Consider the following 20,354-nt stretch of genomic DNA (forward strand, 5'->3'; position numbering starts at 1 on the left):
AGAGCTGCAGTGTGCACAGATTAGTGTAAACGGTGTTCCCCCGCTATTCTGAGGGTTTAGGGGACAAAAAAAGGTTTATAATTGCCTATAAATGCCACAGGGTAGCAGCAAAGGGCTACTTTTGCAATAATGAAGCTCCTCAACTCACTTCAACATAGTTCCTTGGCACTAAGATGCCACAAAAAGAGTATAGAAACAGCTAAAAGCTAAGTTTTTCAGCAAATAGTTGACGCTAGATCTCCCCAAAAGAATTGCGAATCGCAACCATGCGGGAGAACACCGTATAACTAGCATTGATTCAAACCCACTGAGTCATCTCTGTGATCACTATCATTGTGAACTGTGGGCTTGATATTTGTGAAAGTTGTTTTTGAGCTTGGTAGATAGTTTTAATTTGATTAAAATGAATTGCTAAATGTTTATTAGAAGCCCTTAAAGACATTTTGGTGATAGAGGGCTACAGAAATTCACTTGACTTTACTTAACTGTTATCTTAGTCATCCATCCATTTTCTTGAGCGTTTGTCCACATTAGAGTTGCGGTTGAGGTGGAATCAATTTAGCTAAAGACAGACTTAGACCCTAGACCAGTCTCCATTCAATGGCAGCCAACCATTTGCACTCAAAACAATTTGAACAACAAACCTCAGAACTGTGAGGCAGATCATCTTAGTCGTTTTAAGATAATGCCATGAAGATATTTCATGAAAATTCATTTCGGTCGCCATTTTCACCAGAGCAAAGAAATGCTCGAACGTGACACGGCACCAAAATAGACCCACGAGTGGGAGAAACTTTTTTTCTGGCACATAATGAAATTATGCGGCAGAAATGTCTCACAATTTCCCCTCCTCTCAGAGAACTAATTAGAGGGACAGCAGGCAGAGAGACTGTCAACACAGTGACATCAAAGTGGGGGCAGCCTACTCACTCCTCGTTATTTTTGCTTGTTGTTTTACCTAAGCTGCTTTTATAGCTCTAAGCCCATAGCTACTTCCACCATTGCCCAAGATAACACACACCGAATTAAAGATCATCAGTGTGTGTGTGTGTGTGTGCGTGTGTGTGTGTGTGTGTGCGTGTGTGTGTGCGTGCGCGTGTGCATGTGTGTCTATGTGTGTGGGTGTGGTTGTGTGTTATGAAATACTAGCTGAAACTGTCTGTTTTATAAGTCCACACAAGCTCAGGTAACTGAACTGATGACGGGGGAGGATACTGCACAGAATTGTGTATTAGAGTGTGTGCGGTGCATCTGTTGTTGTGAATGGGTCCACCTACACTTGTAATCCTCTCCGTGTGGGTGACCTTGACAAGCTATTGATCGAGGTTGCGGGTGAAGGAAAAGGACGCAGGAGTGACAGCGAGATCTTTGAGATCTTTGACCTTATCAAGAACTTTATTGGTTTTTACAAAGTAATAGTAAGGTTAAAACACATAAGAGGAGAAGAAAAGGAGTAGGACATGGAAAAAAACAGCAAGTATAAGAAAATACTGTATAACAGAGGCGAGAAGATCGGTAGAGATGAAGCAGGAAGTGGGATGGAGGAGAATAAGAGGAAGGGAACAGGATGAGACAGGTTGAAAGCAACATGAATTGAAAAAGAAGGAACATGGTGGCGAAGGAGAACAGCAATGGAGAAGAAACAGGATGTAGGTGATGGCTCAAGATGGAGGAGACAGAAAAATTGAGATGAATCGGGAAAATGAAGTGAAGCAGGATGAAGGAAAAGATGTAGGATGGATGAGAAAGCGTAAGATGGAGGAGAGGAAGTAGAAAGTGGTGAAGAAGTGGAAAGGAGATAGAATAGAAGAAAAAGAAGCAGTTGGGAAGAGAAGGGGAATAAGGAATATGAATTGTAGAACAAACATGGATGAGAAGGAGTGGGAAGTGAAAAAGAAGCTGAGTGGAGTCAAGGGACCAAAATAGGGAAGATGAAGAAACAGGATGGAGAATGGAGACGAAAGAGTTGGTAGTTGAGAAGGATCGGACTTGAGGATGAAGGAGAAGAGAGAGCTGGAAGAGCAGTAGAAGCAGGGGGGAATAAAAGGAGAAAGATGGAGAAGAGTAAGTTGGAAGTGGTGAAGAAGTAGGATGGAGTGAATGGAGCAAAATGGAAGAGAAGGAGTAAGTACATGAGAAGAGTAAGGCAGCGGAAAGTTGAAGAATGGAGAGAAATGGAAGGGGATGGGTGTGAACCACAAAAAGAGAAAACATTTTATGACTTACCATTCAAATCATTTGCTTCTTCCCTCACAGTGCGAGACGACGACGACTTCCTGAGCCTGAGCGAGCTGCCCGAGACGTTCCCGTCTGACCCGCCCGAGCCGTTACCGCACTTCCTGTTCGAACCTGACGAGGGCTACATCGTCAAGAACAAGCCCGTCAACCTCTACTGCAAGGCCACCCCCGCCACGCAGATCTACTTCAAGTGCAACAGCGAGTGGGTCCACCAGAAGGACCACACAGTGGAAGAACGTGTGGACGAGAACTCAGGTGAGGAATCACCAATAACGTTGCATAAACGATGGATGGATAGTCAAAAATCAATCTCACCTTTGTGGCTGTCCAGTTCCTTTTGCACCGAAGAGTTACAGCGATCCATTTGAACAATACAGGCTTACTCAAATCTATCGAACTTATTTTCACTCTTTCAATGCGAAGGTGAATTAATGCTCGACGGCTGCTGCAGAGTTAGGGAAGAGGCAGATTTTTACAACACTTATCAGACAGTTCAGCGTTCAATAGAGTTAATAGATTTGTTGGCAAGCTGTTTTCTACACTTTAAATTGGCTAATAATTTGTAAAAATAGTATCAATTTGTGAAAAAATATTAAATTGACCATATTAGGACATAAGATGTTTCCGCCTGACAGTGACAATATACAACCCAAAAATATTTGCTCCATGAAATTGTACTAAATTATTCCCAACAGGCTATTCATTTCATGTTATATTGTTTCTCTTGGCAGCACTGCTTCCAGTAATGTACTGTATGGGTGTATAATAGCTTTTTTTTGTCGCCAATGGGGCTGTTCCTCTAGCAAATTCAATTTCAAATTTGTCAGCAATTTTCCATCCTCTGATTAGTTGGTGAGAGCGAAAGTTGATACGGCCAACTTCGACGAGCAAAACACAAAATAAATACATCACGCCACCGCTTTCTCAGAATCACACGTGGTCCAGTCCTATTGTCTTCATCATTCTCCTGAACCAGGAGTTGGAACACACATTTGTAGCACTCTTTATTATTTTTTTTGGTTTTGTTTACGTTCTATTTTTGAGGAATTTGTTTTCTCTTTGTTGGTCTGGCTAGTCTTGTCGTCTTGCGTCTTTCTTCTTGAACTAGGAGGTAGCTTGCTAAAATATGGATGGATAAGCAGACATGAATATGGCATTCTGTGGGTTTTTTTCAATTTTGTAGGAAAATATAGTTAATCTTTTTACCGTTTAAGTCACAATGAAAACATCTGCTCTGCCCCAAAATCAAACATGATACAGTCCTGTCTTGTAACAGGTTTCTCCTTGAACCAGGAAATAGCCAATGCTAACATATGAATGGACAAACAAACGTAAATATGGCGCCTTGCTGTTTTTTCCCACTTTTGTAGAAGATTCTAGTTCCTCTGTTCACCATTTAAGTCGTAATGGAAACATCCATACCTACCCGGGAATCAGAAATGGTACATTCTTGTCCTCTTCGCCACCCTTTAACCAGGAAGTATCCTGCTAGCTAACATTTATTTGGCTAAGTAATATACACGGTTGCCTGACTTTTAACTTGTTTAAACGTCCCATGTTTTAGTTATTTAGACCTCCATAGAGTGACACTCTAACATGGACATGGACTTATCATTTAAAAAAAAAACACCTTGGTTTTGTCATATGAGTGTCCGGAAAAGGCCCCTCTGACAGCTACTTCTGTTTGATCCAGTTTTGTATCTGCTTTGGCCATATAAGACCCCCCTTTTCTCTGATTGGATGCCTCCGTGTAGAAGACCCACTTGTGAGAGCACACGTGTTTGTTATTTTGATAGCGCTGGCTCGGGAGCGGAGAAGTAGGCGGAGATCTTCGCTAGTGACGTAGATGAACTCTAGAAATTCTCGGCGGAAAAACTTCTGGTATTCAGGAATACGACTGGACGACTTTAATTCATATTTCACTTGTTTACTGAGGGACCATAGAGACAATATTACATCCCGAATACAAGAAAAAGTTGGTTTTGCAAAATACAGGACCTTTAATTTCGACATTTTGCTCTTTGGAAACAATACAATTGTTTCCCCCTCCCTAGATTCTAAATGGTATGATCCTTTTATCTTGTATGAGCCTCCATGAACTAATAAGTAGCCTGCTAACTAACCTATGGCATTCTCTGACTTTTTCACTTGGGGTTTATTTTCTCATTTTGTCATTTTGAGCCGCAATGGGGCTGTTGTTCCCATCCTATCCCATCATCAAAGACGGTACAGTCCTGTCATCTTACACCATCTTCCGCGCTGGACAAAGCTCCGCAATTGCTGCTGTGTGGTGCATGGTGGAACCTGCTGGTGCTTTGTGCATCATTTAACGTCCCAGTTGTGTTTGCGGGTAACCAAGCCAAGACAGGAAGTGAGCCCAGCTTGATGTTTCCACTGATTCAGCTATCAGTCGCACTCAATGTGGCAAAGACACAAGCACAAACGCACACACACACACACACACACACACACACACACACACACGCGCGCGCACGCACGCGCGCACACACACGCGCACACACGCACACACAGCAGAAAGAATGTTCTACTTGATATTTTGAGGATTTTTGTGTCACATCATGATTTAAAAGGCGTGCGCGCGCACACACACACACACACACACACACAGCAGAAAGAATGCTCTACTTGGTATTTTGAGGATTTTTGTGTCACATCATGATTTAAAAGAAGACAAAACTATGTGCTTTCGTAGACATCGCTCAACTGTATATCATCATTGCTCAAGTCTGTGTCCAACAGGATTCACGCCTCCCTTTGCCTCCCTTCATGTTCCATTGTTTTTCTTTTTCATCGTTCATATCTTACAGTTTTCACAAATGTACAGTAATTTTTTGTGTACTTGTGATAAAGGCTGCCCTTTGTCATCGATTCTGTTCATAACTTTTAGGGACAAAATTTCTGGCACAGCCGAGGTGCATAGGGGGTCCGGTTTGGTGCCTTCAGTATTGCATCTCTGCTTTTTGTAGATGATGTGGTTCTGTTGGCTTCATCAAGGCGTGATCTCCAACTCTCACTGGAGCGGTTCGCAGCTGAGTGTGAAGCGGTTGGGATGAAAATCAGCACCTCCAAATCTGAGACCATGGTCCTCAGTCGAAAAAGGGTGGAGTGCCCTCTCCAGGTTGGGGAAGAGATCCTGCCCCGAGTGGAGGAGTTCAAGTATCTCGTTCACGGGTGAGGGAACAATGGAACGGGAGATTGACAGGCGGATTGGTGCAGCGTCTGCAGTGATGCGGACTTTGTATCGGTCCATTGTGGTAAAGAAGGAGCTAAACCGAAAGGCGAAGCTCTCAATTTACCGGTCGATCTACGTTCCTACTCTCACCTATGGTCACGACACGCTGGAGAGACTATGTCTCCCGGCTGGCCTGGGAATGCCTCGGGGTCCCCCCGAGGGAGCTGGATGCAGTGGCTGGGGAGGGGAAAGTCTGGGCTTCCCTGCTAAAGCTACTGCCCACGCGACCCGACCTCGGATAAGCGGAAGAAAATGGATGGATGGATGATATATTCTGCGCCGGCATACAGTATATGCGGGTGACAGACGTGTTTGCATGAGGGCATCACACATGCCTGTGTGTGTGTGTGCGCGCGTGCGTGCGTGTGACAGTTGTTGCCTAAAGGCATCACAAATGTGTGTGTGGTTTTTTTTTGAGAGCCAGTCGTTGTATGAAGGCATCACAAATGTGTGCGTATGTGTAACAGTGCTTTCATGGAGGCATGACAAATGTACATTTGTGTGTGCATGTGTGTATGTGAAGTATATAGAGGTTGCATGAAGTTATCGCAAATGTACTTGTGTGCTTGTGTGATAAAGGAGGGATAGACAGTATTCTTCTCACATTCTTGTTTTTTGGCATAGTTTCCCCCACTTCAATGTTTAACATCTTCAAACAAATGTAAATATCAGACAAAGATAACCCAAATAAACATCAAATGCAGTGATTTTATTTATTAAAAGCTCCATATTTTCCCAAACCAGCTTTTTTTAGTATCTGGGATGTTATATTGGCTCTATGGTAACTCAGTAAACATGTGAAATATGAATTGAAATCATCTACACATTATTGTTATTATTAATCAGTTTATTTGAAAGGGGACAATGCAATTTCATAAAACACATGAAGTACAGATGGTTAAAAAAGCCAGAATTAGCCAGAAGGCTAGTTTTCATCTGTAGTCCCCTGGCCATGATGTAAAAAAGCAGTAAAATACATCTACAAGACAATATAATACAGGATACATGATCAAACTATACTATTAAGAGAGAATAAAATCACAAATGTTTTGATCATAACAAAAAAAACAACATAACATACTTGTCTTTTAGTGTTGGCAGCTATAAGTGTTAACTAGCCACATTTTCAGTTTTTTTGTGAAGGCCTTGTATGTTGTAAGCAGTTTAACCTCCTCAGGTACTGAGTTCCACTCACCAGCGCTCCTCACTGACCAGGCTGACTTACTGAAAGTGCTCCTGCGCAGAGGAATGAGACAGTCACCTCTGACAGAGCCTCGAGTGACACGCTCAGAGCTGTTTCTTTGGCTGATGAACTCAGCCAGAGGAGCTGGGACCAAATCATGCAGTACTTTATAAATCAAATTTAAATCTGCAAATATGTGAAGACTGTCCCAGCTTAAAAGACTGTATTTCTTTTAAATTGCAGAGTGATGATAGTGCCTTGGTTTTTTATCCATCACTTTCATTGTTTGTACAAAACTTCCAATGTTTTTTTTGCATTCTGACCAGCCTGGGACCAACTGGTTATGCAATAGTTAAAGTGACTAAGAATCATTGAATGCAAGTAAATTTTTGCGGCTTCAGTTCATTTCGAATTGCACGAAAATTTGCGAGGTTTAATTTGATATTTGTACACAATTTGTCAATATGGACTTTAAAGGAAAGCTGTGTATCTATTATTAACCCAAGATGTTTGTATTGGCTGACAATTAGCATTTTTTCTCCATTAACAAGTATGTCGGGGTCAGGTGATACTCTATTTGTGGTAGTGAAATATATGCCTACAGTTTTAGAAATGTTTAGCTGTAGACAGCACTCCTGCAACCAAGTTGTGACACAGGACATTGTATTAGTGAGTTGAGCAGCAACAGTATCTTTGGAGCGACCATGAACAAAGAAAACCGTGTTGTCTGCATACATTACGCACTCTGCTTCAGAGCGAACAGTGGGCAAATCGTTGATATAAAGACTAAATAAAAGGGGGCCTAATATTGATCCCTGAGGGACTCCAGAGGTTAACCTAAGAGACTCTGATCTGCAGTTGTTAACTGATACAGATTGTGTTCGGTCATACAGATATGATTCAATCCAGCTCACAGCTTTGCGAGAGAAGTTAAATTTTGAGAGCTTGGTAAGAAGAACAGAGTGATTTACTGTATCGAAAGCTTTCCTGAGGTCCAAGAACACCACCCCTACAACTCCACCCTTGTTGAGAGGAGATTTTATTTTCTCAATGAAGAGGCATGTAGCCATTTCAGTGGAATGCTTGGATCTTAAACCAAACTGCATGGCGTGGAGAGAGGGGGAGCTGGTGATTAAATAATGGACAATCTGCTCTGACACCCATTTTTCTGCAACTTTGGAAATGGCCGGAAGAATGCTTATAGGTCGGTAGTTATTCAGAGAAGTTGAGCCACCGAATTTAAAGACAGGGGTAACAATAGCAGATTTCCAGGCCTTTGGAAAGTGACCAGGTGAAATTGAAAGATTAATGACTGAGGCAATAGGAGTAGCAAGAGTTGAACCTAAATCTTTGAGGGCTGCTCGTGTCCATTCCAAAAACATCATTTGCTTTAGACGGTTTGAGTGAATGAATTAAATCGATAACTTTGGTCTCAGTAATATTTGTAATAGTAAAGAACTGCATTGCAGACAATGCAGGGTATTCCTTCCTTTGTTTTACTGCAAACTTAGAAGAGATTTCTGACACAGATTCAATGAAGTATTTGTTAAAAGCATCAGCCATCACTTGAGGTTCCGTCAGGATGTTTCCATTTAATTTAATATGCATTAGTTTTGTTTTGTTATTTTGTGTATCACCCAATAGTTTTTTAATATAATTCCAGGTTATTTTTTAATTTACCTTCGCACTGTTCAAAGCAGTAATGAAAAAGTCAGCTTTAGATGTTCTTATTTCTTTCACTACCCTATTTCTCAGTGAAATAAAGTGGTGTCTATTGTATCCTGATTTGACCGACAAATTCAAGGAATGATCGTGTTCTTTCATCAGTTTCAGAATAAATGTGTTTAACCAAGGAAGGCCATTCTTTCTAGCTTTTAGTTTAATTATCCGTGTAAATTGTATAATAATTTCTTGTATTTTGTTGGCAAATTTAGAACAATCCTCATCAAAATTTTTACAAGGGAGTAATACATCCCAGTTTACTTCTTGGATAGAATCTTGGAAATTTTGTTGTTCATGTTTTGGTATCCTATTGGATTCAGTGGTGGCCAAGGGTTTGAAGCGCTTTTTATTTAATTTTCTTGTGACCATTATAAGATTGTGATCAGACAATCCTGTGAGCATATTGTATGGCTTCAAGATCCTTTCTGGCCTATTAGTAAAAGCTAGATCAATCTGAGTTCGGGTGGAGTTTGTAATTCTCGTAGGGCCATTAATTACCCGAGTCATATCCATATCATCCATAAGCCTTTTCAATTTTTTCCTAACTTTGTTAACTTCCCAATTAACATTTAGGTCACCCATTATTATCACCTCTTCTGCAAGATTGAGTTGTTTCAGTAAAATTTCCAGCTTTTCATAAAAAGCGGCATTTGATGAGGGAGGCCTATAAATAACTACAAGAATAAAAGACATTTGTTGTGAAAAAGAAACAGTTAGTCCAAGAAATTCTAATCCATTCTCATCTGTAACATGTATTTCATTACAATTAAAAGTGTCCTTGTCATAAATCATAACACCTCCTCCCTTAGAACCCTGTCTGTCGTTTCTAAACATTTTATAACCAGGTATAGATAGTATTGTTGATGGCGAAGATTCATGGAGCCATGTCTCAATATTTGAGTCAGTGAGAAGGTGATTGACCTGATCACGTTTCGTTCAAATGCTTCGTATATTTAAGTGTGCACAAATAATGCCTTTTGGTTTACGTGTTGAGTCCCATATTAATTTAGAGTTATTAACGGTTTGGAACGCCCTCCATTTCCGGTGCTTTAGTATTGCGGGGTTTGGCAGGCCCCTGTTTCTTTTATTGGCAATGTTTGCATATAGCTTTACGCTGCCAGCTTCCGCATCAGCCGGCAGTGGTGGAGGCCCAGCCGTCAGTGGTGGAGGCCCAGCCGTCAGTGGTGGAGGCCCAGCCGTCAGAGGTGGAGGCCCAGCCGTCAGAGGTGGAGGCCCAGCCGTCAGAGGTGGAGGCCCAGCCGTCAGTCAGAGGCCCAGCCGTCAGGCCCAATATTGAGCCATTTTGACAAGAAAGCAGTTGAAGAAGTTGCGACTTTTGCGAGGACCAGGAAAAGCCCACTTGGCACGCCAGCCAGCTACATAGCCGGCTGGCTGTCGACAAGTTCCCAAATACAGAGTGGCGTCCAAACACCAGAAAGTTTGCCTTGCCTGTGCGCGGCTGGGCTTCGTCTTCGACGGAGCCGGCAAATTCGGCCACTTCGTCCTTCGTGCGCCGCCGACGAGGAGCTCCATCCGCCGCGCTGCGACCAACTAGCTGGCGGCACGTTAGCTCGGCGGCTAGCGAGGTTAGCCGAGGAGAAAGAGGAGGACGCGTTTCACTTCGGCGGACTTCGCTGCCTCGCCAAAAGGTTCGCCGAGCCGGCCGGTTCCCTCACACCTGGGCGATGGATTGTGCTCTTCGAAGAGGAAACCGACACTTCATCCAGACAAAAGCGCTGCACGTTCCCGGGCGCAAACTCCATTCCTGAGTTCCAGACAGTTTTTCTGCCGAGAGGCCTGAAATCAGGTCATTCGAATTTCTCGAGCTTATCTACGTTACTAGCAAAGATCTCCGCCGACCTCTCTGCCCCTGAGCCAGCACTGTCAACTAACAAACACTTGTGCGCTTGCAAGCAGTGAGGGTTGGGTCTTCTACATGGAGACAAACAATCAGAGGAAAGGGGCCATTCTCAGCCAAATGTGGACAAAGCCGATACAAAACTGGGTCAAACTGTCAAAGTGGCCTTTTATGGACACTAATATAACAAAACCAAGGTGTTCTCTTAAAATTAAATTGACTCTTTTATAATAAGGCCATGTTAGCGAGTCACTCTATGGAGTTCTAAATAGCCAAATTATGGGACCTTTAAGGAAAAGAAGAAAAAAAAAAACATTTAAAGCTACTTTGACCTCTGTGAAAGGTAATTGCCCTCCTTGTTAAATTCTGAATTAAGTGTGGCCAATATTTTTTTTGGGAAAGATTAGTTAATTTTCACTTAGCACACAAAAGATTATCTCCAGGCCTGTTCAATCAACAATCAGAATCATCTTTATTTGCCATGTATGTCCAAAAAACACACAAGGAATTTGTCTCCGGTAATTGGAGCCGCGCTAGTTGGACAACAGTTGACAGAGAACACTTTTGAGACATAAAGACATTGAGAAAAACAGTCACTGAACAATAAAGGGTTGCTAGTTATCTGGTAATGCCGGTAAAATTTTTTTTTTTTTTTTTTTTTTTACAATTGTGCAAAAAGATGCCGAGTCCTCTAGCACTTAGAGCAGTTCGAATGACTAATATAGCAATAGTCCGGTGCAATGACCATTGTGCAAAGGGCGCCGAGACTTGAAGCGAGTAGTACGATAGTCTGGGACAATGTTGATTGTGCAAATGTTGCAGATACTCTTCAGTCAGTGTGCAAATGGAGCGGATGCTTCTCTGGCATGAGTGGCCAGTATTGGTCAACAACAAATATGCAAATCGTGCAGCGTGGTGAGACTACTACAGTGAGTGCACGAGTAATATATAATTGGCCCGACAGAAATGTGACAACAAACTCAAGACAAAAAGACAAAAGATTGCCAGTGTTTATGACTCAACAACAAGGAAGAAACTGGGCAAAAATGTCATCCACGGCAGTATGGAGTTTCGAGGAGAAAAACTACTGCAGACCAAAAAGAACATAAAGGCTTGTTTTTAAAAAAAAATTAAAAAATTAAAAAAATAAAATTCAAATGAAAGCTTCCCAAGACTTTTGGGAGACTGACAAGACGAAAGTTGAACTTTTTGGAAGGTGTGTGTCTTGTTTCATCTGGAGTTAATGTAACACACCATTTCAGGAAAAAAAAAAGAACTTCATACCAACATTCAGACATGGTGGTGGTAGTGTGATGGTTTGGGCTGCTTTGCAATTTCAAGACCTGGATGACTTTCGGTGATTTATTTGAACCATGAATTCTGCTCTTTGCCCCAAAATCCTGAAGGCGAATGTTCGACCATCAGTTCGTAACTTCAAGCTCAAGCGCACTCGGGATGTATAGCAGGATAACGATTCAAAACGCACCACCAAGTCAACTTCTGAATGGCTTAAAAAACTTAAATGAAGGTTTTGGCATGACCTAGTCAAAGTCCAGACTTGAAACAGATTGAATGCTGTGGCATGACCGTATAAATGTCGTTCATGCTGATGAACCCCAGTATAATGGTGGTTCTCTGTAATGCACAAACTGTTAAATGAACACCTCTGTGACTCAAAACGGAACATTATCTTTGTAAAGGCATATTTTCCCCTATTTGATCGCATTAGGTGTCTGTGTATCTTCACTCTCACAATCTGAATTGCCCATCTTATTATGTGCACCTAATTGAGACGTGTGGATGTGTCAGAAAGGAAAAATAATAACAGCTGGATGACAGCCAGCATGCTGTATAATCATCGCTGCTGTCTTGTCTTTTTCCCACCTCCACATCCTCCTCCTCTTCCTCTTCATCTTTCAGCATTCATTACAGGCATCGTCACGCACCTGCTCATCATTTATTATTCTCCCCGTCATACGCTCGTTGGGTAACCTGTGGATACTCTTTAACAGCTCAGGCTGTGATGTATACAATATAAATCTAGGTCTAATTCAGTAAAAATTTGGATGAAATAAGCATTGAGCGATGGCTGATGTTACGTTAATAAAAAGTGAACTAGATTTACGTTCAGCTGCGCACCCCTCACTCGCTCGGGGGATGCTTAAGCTCTCCAGTACATCCTGATCATCTAACAACTCATCCATCCAGCCATCAATTTTCTGAGCCGCTTCTCCTCACTAGGGTCGCGGGCGTGCTGGAGCCTATTCCAACTGTCATCGGGCAGGAGGCGGGGTACACCCTGAACTGGTTGCCAGCCAATCGCAGAGCACATACAAACAAACAACCATTCACACTCACAGTCATGCCTACGGACAATTTAGAGTCTCCAATTAATGCATGTTTTTGGGATGTGGGAGGAAAGCGGAGAGCCCGGAGAAAACCCACGCAGGCACGGGGAGAACATGCAAACTCCACACAGGCGGGGCCGGGGATTGAACCCGGGTCCTCAGAACTGTGAGGCTGACGCTCTAACCAGTCGTCCACCGTGCCGCCTCTAACAACTCAGTTCTATTTTTTATTTTTTTTTATCCTTTCTTTGGATTTCATTTAATTATGTGCTTTGTTTGTCACTTGGGACTTCATTAGGTAGCCTATCAAACGAAATCCAATAATAAAAGTCAGCCTTTTTACAAAGCTAAAAATGTCTGTGATTGAAAAGGTCATTTTATTTATTATCTTTGTTGTAGTTTGAAATTGTAGCATCCCCTCTATTGCAGCTCAATATAATTCAAATATTAATATTTTAAAAAGCCAGTTATTTTTTATTTTAGGTCGGTAGGTAGGTAGTTACAGTAGGTAGGTAGGCACGCAGGTAGGGAGGTAAGTAGGGGAGAAGGATATGGTATGGTAGGAAAGTTGATAGCAGATTGTTATGTAAGAAGGTAGATAAGGTGGGTAGGTAGAATGATTGGTTAGGTAGGTGGATAGGTTGGTAATATAAGGTAGGTAAAGTTCCCAAGTCGGTAGGTAGGTAGAAGTAACACTTTTAGACATAGTCTCTACTTTGTCGCTGTGGCCCTTAGTCTCCTCGGGCAAAATGTGTCTCCGACCTACTTCTAGGAGAACCTCACTCTCATTCATTGTTTTTTGTTCATGTCTCTCTGAGTGATGCGTTCAAAGCCCCACGGTTATTGCAGTTCCCCGCAACCACTGAAGCCCCAACTGCTCTGCTCGTTTTCTTTCTAACCGAGCTTCTATTCTTCCCACTCATCTCCTTATCGTGTTTTCCCCTCATCCCACATGCCTGCTTTTTCTTCACATTGGCTGCAAAGGAAGTCCTCCCTTTTATTTTGACAGCGTTCCACGTACAATCTGTGCATCTGCTGCCTATTCGCTGCCAAAACCAGCAAGCGTGGTAATTTCACGAGAGGCCGGAATTCTTCTAACACAAGCCTCTGCAACATCAAGAAGAACAAGTCAACATCCGTTTCATTTAGCGTGTTCGAACCAAGCGTGTTCATACAACGTAATGGGTTAAGGAGACAGAAGGCGGTGAGCTGCCTTCATGCCGTCATCTTGCCGGACAATCGCGTCTAACCGAGCCCGCTGCTGCGTATGGCGTGCCAGCTGGCCACTTCCTGTTTCTCAAGTCATTTTATTGTATTGTTATTTTGTCTTTGCGAATTATCCCATTTCTTTACCTTCAAAACGTCTTGCGCTACTTATTAATTTTGCTATCAATGAGAAAAAATGCCTTCAATGAGGAAAACTTTACCATTAATTTGTCTTCATCTTGAATTGCTTTCCAACTGTTCTATTAAGGAAGGCAAAGCAACCTTCAAAAAGTATTGAGTTGCTGACCAACTTAAATTAATTTTTAAAAAAATGTGCCTTCCAAAAGTCCTGACTTTGTTTCTAACTTGGCCACGGAAGAGGATTTCATTTATTTCCCCTTAAAAAGTCTCGAATTGTTTTCAAACTCCGATACTGAAGAGTATTTCATTTATTTATCTTCTCATAAAACAAACCTATTTTGCCTACTAACTTGGCCATTGACAAAAATTCCGTTCTTTTTTTCTTGAAAAAGTCCTGTTTTTGTTTCTAACTCAGCCATCTAAGAATATTATTTTTTTCTTTAAAAAGTACTTTATACAATTGCTTTTTGACCTAAACTAAACTTAACTGTTTTTTATTTTTTTTTTAATTTAATTTGTTTATAAATGATCCCTGTCTAATTATGTCTGACTTATCTCCAGCCATACAGGCTTATTCTTTAACATTGCGTCGTGATGTGGCATGCGTTTGATTGTGGGCTGTTTCCTCGCTTTATTATTGTAGAAGTTGACCTTGCTTTTTCTGAATCTGATTGCAGAATATATTTTTTAATGTCATCCCATGTCATTATGACTTACCTCCAGGCATACACATTCATGCTTTGACACTCCCTCATAATATTGTATGCTTTGGATATGGGTATACTGCACTGTATTTATGTGTGTATTTTTATGTTACGTACATTTGAGTATGCTGTACAGAATTTACCTTACTTTTACTATGCTTGTGATTGTTCTCTGTCAATTCTTGACTTGAATCCATTTAGGGTTAGGGATTACTGTATATATTATTCATTGGTTTGAATGGGGATTTCCTTTGTATTTACAAACAAAACAGCCCTTGTTCGTGTGGACATATTCCAAAGAGTTTTTTTTTAAATTTATTATATATTTTTTAATGATTTATTTATCTATTTTTTTAAGGGCCACAATCTCGGTATATCTCCATTAGCCTGGAGTGGACTAATGACATATGGTGTACTCACATGCTTACTTTGTCTCCATTAGTTTTGACCTGCATCTTCTCATTGACACATACACAATACACACGTACACACAAAGTATTGGCTGGGATGATTTGTGACCTCCTTTTCTGCCATCGCACTTATTGATTTCTTCTCATCTTTACTTTCTCTCTCGCTCTCTTCCTGTCAATGTTACTCATCTTCTCTGTGCTTTCTCTTCCTTCCATCACTCCCACTCACCTTCCTTTTTACATCTTTTAGCGCCCTCTCACCCACTCCCCTCCTTATCTTACGTTATTAACAACCATTGCGATTTATAGGCGACTCCATTACTGTATGTTTCATTTAGAGTGTGTTCGTTAGAGTGTAGATGTGACTCCAGTGACTCCCCACAGTGTGATAAACTGCATCCTTCGAAGCCGCCCGGCTGTGAGACTCCCCCAACAAGACACCTAGTGAACCCTAAAGTAATTAGCAGGTCCCCTTGAAATCTTGGTTTACAGTCATCAAAGAGTCCTTTTCTTTGTTTGAACTCACAACAGCCCAAAAGGGACCGATCGACGATAGAATGCAAATACAGCAACAAGCGATCAACTTAATGTTCAAACGTGCACGCAAGGCGCCACCCACTGCCGTTTGAGGGTACTGCAACCCGTGAACTCTCATTTGATGTTTGACCAAGGATAAATGTCACGAACTCATGCAGAAATATTCCAAATGTGTGCATTGATGTCTGTGTCAGTGTGTAAACTTTACAAGCGCAATTGCGAGACTTTGAGAATTGTTTGTCTTGATGTGACTCGAAGCAGCATGAAATGTGATTTGAATCATAAGCAGTTGATTTGCCAAGACTAAAGTAGAAACAGTCTGTCCTATATGATTGACCTCTGAGGAGAGAGAGTACCAAGGTGAGGTTATTTTATATTTATATATGATTTTAAACCCATTTTATCAAATCTGTAGACAAGATTCAAGCTGATGGGTGTGGTCTCCTCCATATTCTCCCAAGGAGGCGTGACAAACAACCATTTTCTGTCTTCCGCCTCTTTTGTTTTGTTTTATTTTTCTCCATCTTTTTCTTCTTCAACCCAATCTGTCTGTGTGCTTCCTGAGACGCGTCCAGAGAGAGACCACTCCCAGAGGCCAGCTGAACTACGCTCGTGAGTAGACAGGGCAAGTGATTACCAGACTGTACAATATTAGTGCCTAATAATTTCGGAGAAATTACCAGCTTCAGACAAAATCTCAACTTTGTCCTCTCTCTCTCTCTCTCTCTCTCGTCCGGAATGGACGCGTTAAACGCTCGCGTTTTCAACTTCAGTCCAATACACGATTTTCTATTTCCCTTTTCGTACGCCTATTTTCCTTCTTTTTACCATTATTAGTGTTATTTTCTTTTATTCGTTAGACCCCTTTGTGTGTTTCTCGCTAGATCCCTTGTAGATGTCATTAAATATTCAATGAAATTCCACTCGTGGTTGTATTTTGTGTGTTCTGAGTTTAAGTAAGCCTCTGTGATCTAGAACTCAATATTCCATAAAGTGTAGCAACCTTCAGATTACGAGACTGATAAAAAGGTTTCTCGTCACTTTCCCTAAGTTTTATCTATGTAAAAAGTGACGTGGTTCCCCTTTACGATACACATTAGTTTGATTTTAACAATTAAACTTAGAATTACGCTAAACCGGAAGTAACGCAGGCGTCGCTTCCGGCTTGATCTTTTCCCAAATTAATTACATTTTTAGTTAACCCCATTTTTAGTTAACCCTCACGTGTTAACGCTACACGTGTATATATAATAGGTATTCAAACATATCCCAGATGGAACGCTATTGGTCAATTAATGTCAGCATGAGAGACATGCACTCACACACACACACACACACACACACATACACTCAGACGCAGTGGAACTATTCGCTTGGACATGGTCCGTTGACTTGCTGATGTCCGTGTCCCACGTGAGTTCCTCCCGCAGACACAAATCTCATGATGTCTCTCTCGGTGTTCATCTTTGTGTCGCTCCTTCCTGCTTTATGCATAGTTCAATACCTTATCTTGTAGAGGAAATATGATTTCATTGTAACACTACTAAATATGTTAAAAACATTATAATATGTATTTGTATTTTTTTAATTTTGTATGAAGTTGTATGTATTTTTTATCTCTTCAAAGATCCTGTAAAGTAAATTCTGAGATTTGTTTCTCAATACACATTATTTAAATAATTCTTAAAATGTGCAAAGACTGAGAACTTTGCTCGACTCAATTGTGGAGCTATAGGGCTCTATTTTCATGACCAGCGTAAATCTGGCAAAGGTGGGTTAGACTGGATTTACGTAATTTCACAGACGTATGCAAGCCAGCGTATTTAAAAAAGGACGATCTGCGCTGTTGTGGGAGTGGACACAGCCGGCTTCATTCGCCGTCAATCAAAGTGGCTCTTCTCATCCTCTTTAAATGCGGCCCAATGACAGTCTCGCATGGAGATATCTCTTGACATTCTTGTCACTGCTCTTAACCATTGTGGCAACATACAACGTAAATTGGTACCCTTATTAAATGCAGAACGAGCTGGGGATAACTGCTGGCGAATTGCCCTCAGAGCTTTTTAATCTGTCACCTTGTGCCCCGATCAAATTCACCAAATCGTGTTAAGACCAGCGGTCTACCGACTGCGCCGGACTTAGACATGGTCCCATCAGGTGTAAATTTAGACCGACTTTATGCCACCAAATTTTCACATATCAAAGGACGCACCCTCGTTGCATCATTGCGCCCAGCTTGGCGCAGACCGGTCTGCCAAATAGGCAAACACGCGCAGAGAGCCTTATGCTTGCAGAAAAATAAAGATATGGCAGTTTTTACGCTCTGCCACACATGTGCAGACTATGGAAATAGAGAATGAAAATAGAGCCCGTAATGTTAAACAGTTTTTCACCATTTCAGTTTTCACAACTTTCTGGCCGTGGCTAAATGTGGACCAGTGACGTACTTGGGCCCCTCCCCCACTGTATTGTTCGCATCAGTGGTTATCCTGCACGACTGCAAAGTGCAGTTAGCGAGCTAGCTGTGTTGTACATCCTGAAAACTTTCACTTAACAGGGACATACAGTATTTTAAATAATATTTTTACATATTTTTTATTTTATTTTATTTCAGGGCAGTCATGTGTACACATTGCCTCCGCCAAGGAACTTGTGTTTTCATGGGGAGGATTTGGCCTCAACAATTTAGATTTTTTTTATTAAACTCATCATCATCATCATAATTACTGGGATGAGTTCCAGACCCTCCTGCAATAGGTGAAAATGGCATTATAGATGCCATTTAAAGAACTTTTTAAAATTCATTATTCTTTTTAATACAGTTAAACTTACTCAAACACACGTTTTAAATACAACCCCAATTCCAATGACGTTGTGTTAAACATAAATAAAAACAAGAGTACAATGATTTGCAAATCATGTTCGACCTATATTTAATTGAATACACTACAAAGACAAGATATTTACATTCGAACTGAAAAACTTTATTGTTTTTAGCAAATAATCATTAACTTAGATTTTTATGACTGCAACTCGTTCCAAAAAAGCTGGGACAGGGTCATGTTTACCACGGTGTTACATCACCTTTTCTTTTAACAACATTCAATAAACGTTTGGGAACTGAGGACACTAATTGTTGAAGCTTTGTAGGTGGAATTCTTTCCCATTCTTGCTGGATGTACACCTTCAGCTGTTCAACAGTCCGGGGTCTCCGTTGTCGTATTTTACGGTTCATAATGCGGCACACATTTTCAATGGGAGACAGGTCTGGACTGCAGGCAGGCCATTCTAGTTCCACTGTTCGATCGATAGTGGTGTAGCGATATATTCATTATATCGATGAATCAATTTATCTTCCTGCAATTCAACTGGATCGATCCTCTGCTTGGCAAGTTAGACTTCCAGATGTAAATATATAGATGTAATTCATTGTAAAAGTAATCAATTGATTCTATTGATACTAGGACACAATTCACTGGACTTAAGAACGCCAGGCTTTATATGGAGGTGTGTGTATGTGTTGTATTTCCAAGAAAGCTTAGCTGGCTTTGCTCGTCGCTAATAACGATAGTAGAGTACCTTCAAGATGAGTTCGGGCAAACACGAGGAAAACCAGTGACAAAGTCAACTACTGGACGCTGTTTCAGGCTCACGTTTGTGTTCCAAAGAGAAAGTTTGTTCATTTATTTAACTCTCTATGTATTAGTAACACTAGTCCAAAAATATTTACCTCATGAAAACCTCACAGTGCTTCGTTTATAGCCATTACTATTCAACTGTTTAGAACAGGGATTCTCAAACATTGGGTCCAGCTAGGAACACCTTACAGTGGAGATATTTTTCCAAGGACCCCTTCATAATTCTAACACCAATTAAACACCTCTTTTCTAGGCAAAGAAAATTGCCCAACGATAAAATCATAGCAGAAATAAGTCATAATAAGTTGCTGTTTTCCCCTTTGTTTTATTGCAAAGCAATAAAATCAATCAACTTTTATTAATCAGATTAAGCAGACTCATAGTCCTTTAAAAAACGCATAAAATACAATTTTAAATAAGAGACACAAAAGGACAACAGGAAAATATTTATATTTAAAGTCCATAATTAATTTGGCTGAATTCCCTTACAAGAAATCTCGGAAATGTCACCTGCCCTGTCCAGTATGCAGATATTTGTTTCACAGTCACACTGGATGAATTTTAGTTGAAGTTACTGAATCCATTTCCAGTCACTGAATTGTTTCGGATCGTATCTTTCTTAACCAATATTGACCTTGAATCGAATCGGCAACCATTCATCGTGATGGATGGCTGGACGGACGGACAGACAGACAGACAGATGGATAGAGAGATGGATGGATAAACGAGATCTTTGGAGATATACTTGAGAATTTCTTAAGCATTCTTGGCAGCCATTACTAAAACCGTCCATACATGTATTTTGTGCATGTTTGCTTCCAGTGTGCCAAAGTTGAATTGTTTGACTGAACTGCAAAAATCAATAACACGCTAATATCGAAAAGAAATGCCAAGGTCTCAACCCATTGACAGGGACGTCAGTGACAGTCTCCACATTTCTTGATGCTTTTTTTAATTTTTTTTAATTTATTTTTTTTTTTTACCTCCCGAGTTGACAACAAGAATTCTCTTGACAGGATGTTCTGTCACACAACAGAGACCCACCCAAATTCCATCTCCTCATAGCTACAACACTCCAAATCCAATATCCAAACAAAATAAGTGTCTCACTGGGAT

At 41.0% G+C, this 20,354-nt stretch overlaps 1 protein-coding gene across 4 annotated transcripts in view; it reads left to right on the forward strand.

The window, feature by feature from the left end:
* Positions 1-20,354, forward strand: part of LOC133400079 (netrin receptor UNC5C-like) — a 332,980-nt gene that overhangs the window by 190,353 nt on the left and 122,273 nt on the right. For all 4 annotated transcript variants that reach the window (XM_061672304.1, XM_061672302.1, XM_061672305.1 and 1 more), the window contains one exon: positions 2,257-2,493. In XM_061672304.1, the coding sequence (XP_061528288.1) occupies positions 2,257-2,493 (237 nt within the window). The remainder of the gene's footprint in view (positions 1-2,256; positions 2,494-20,354) is intronic.

The sequence above is a fragment of the Phycodurus eques genome, chromosome 3, assembly GCF_024500275.1.
Source record: "Phycodurus eques isolate BA_2022a chromosome 3, UOR_Pequ_1.1, whole genome shotgun sequence".
In the NCBI taxonomy this organism is placed as follows: Eukaryota; Metazoa; Chordata; class Actinopteri; order Syngnathiformes; family Syngnathidae; genus Phycodurus; species Phycodurus eques.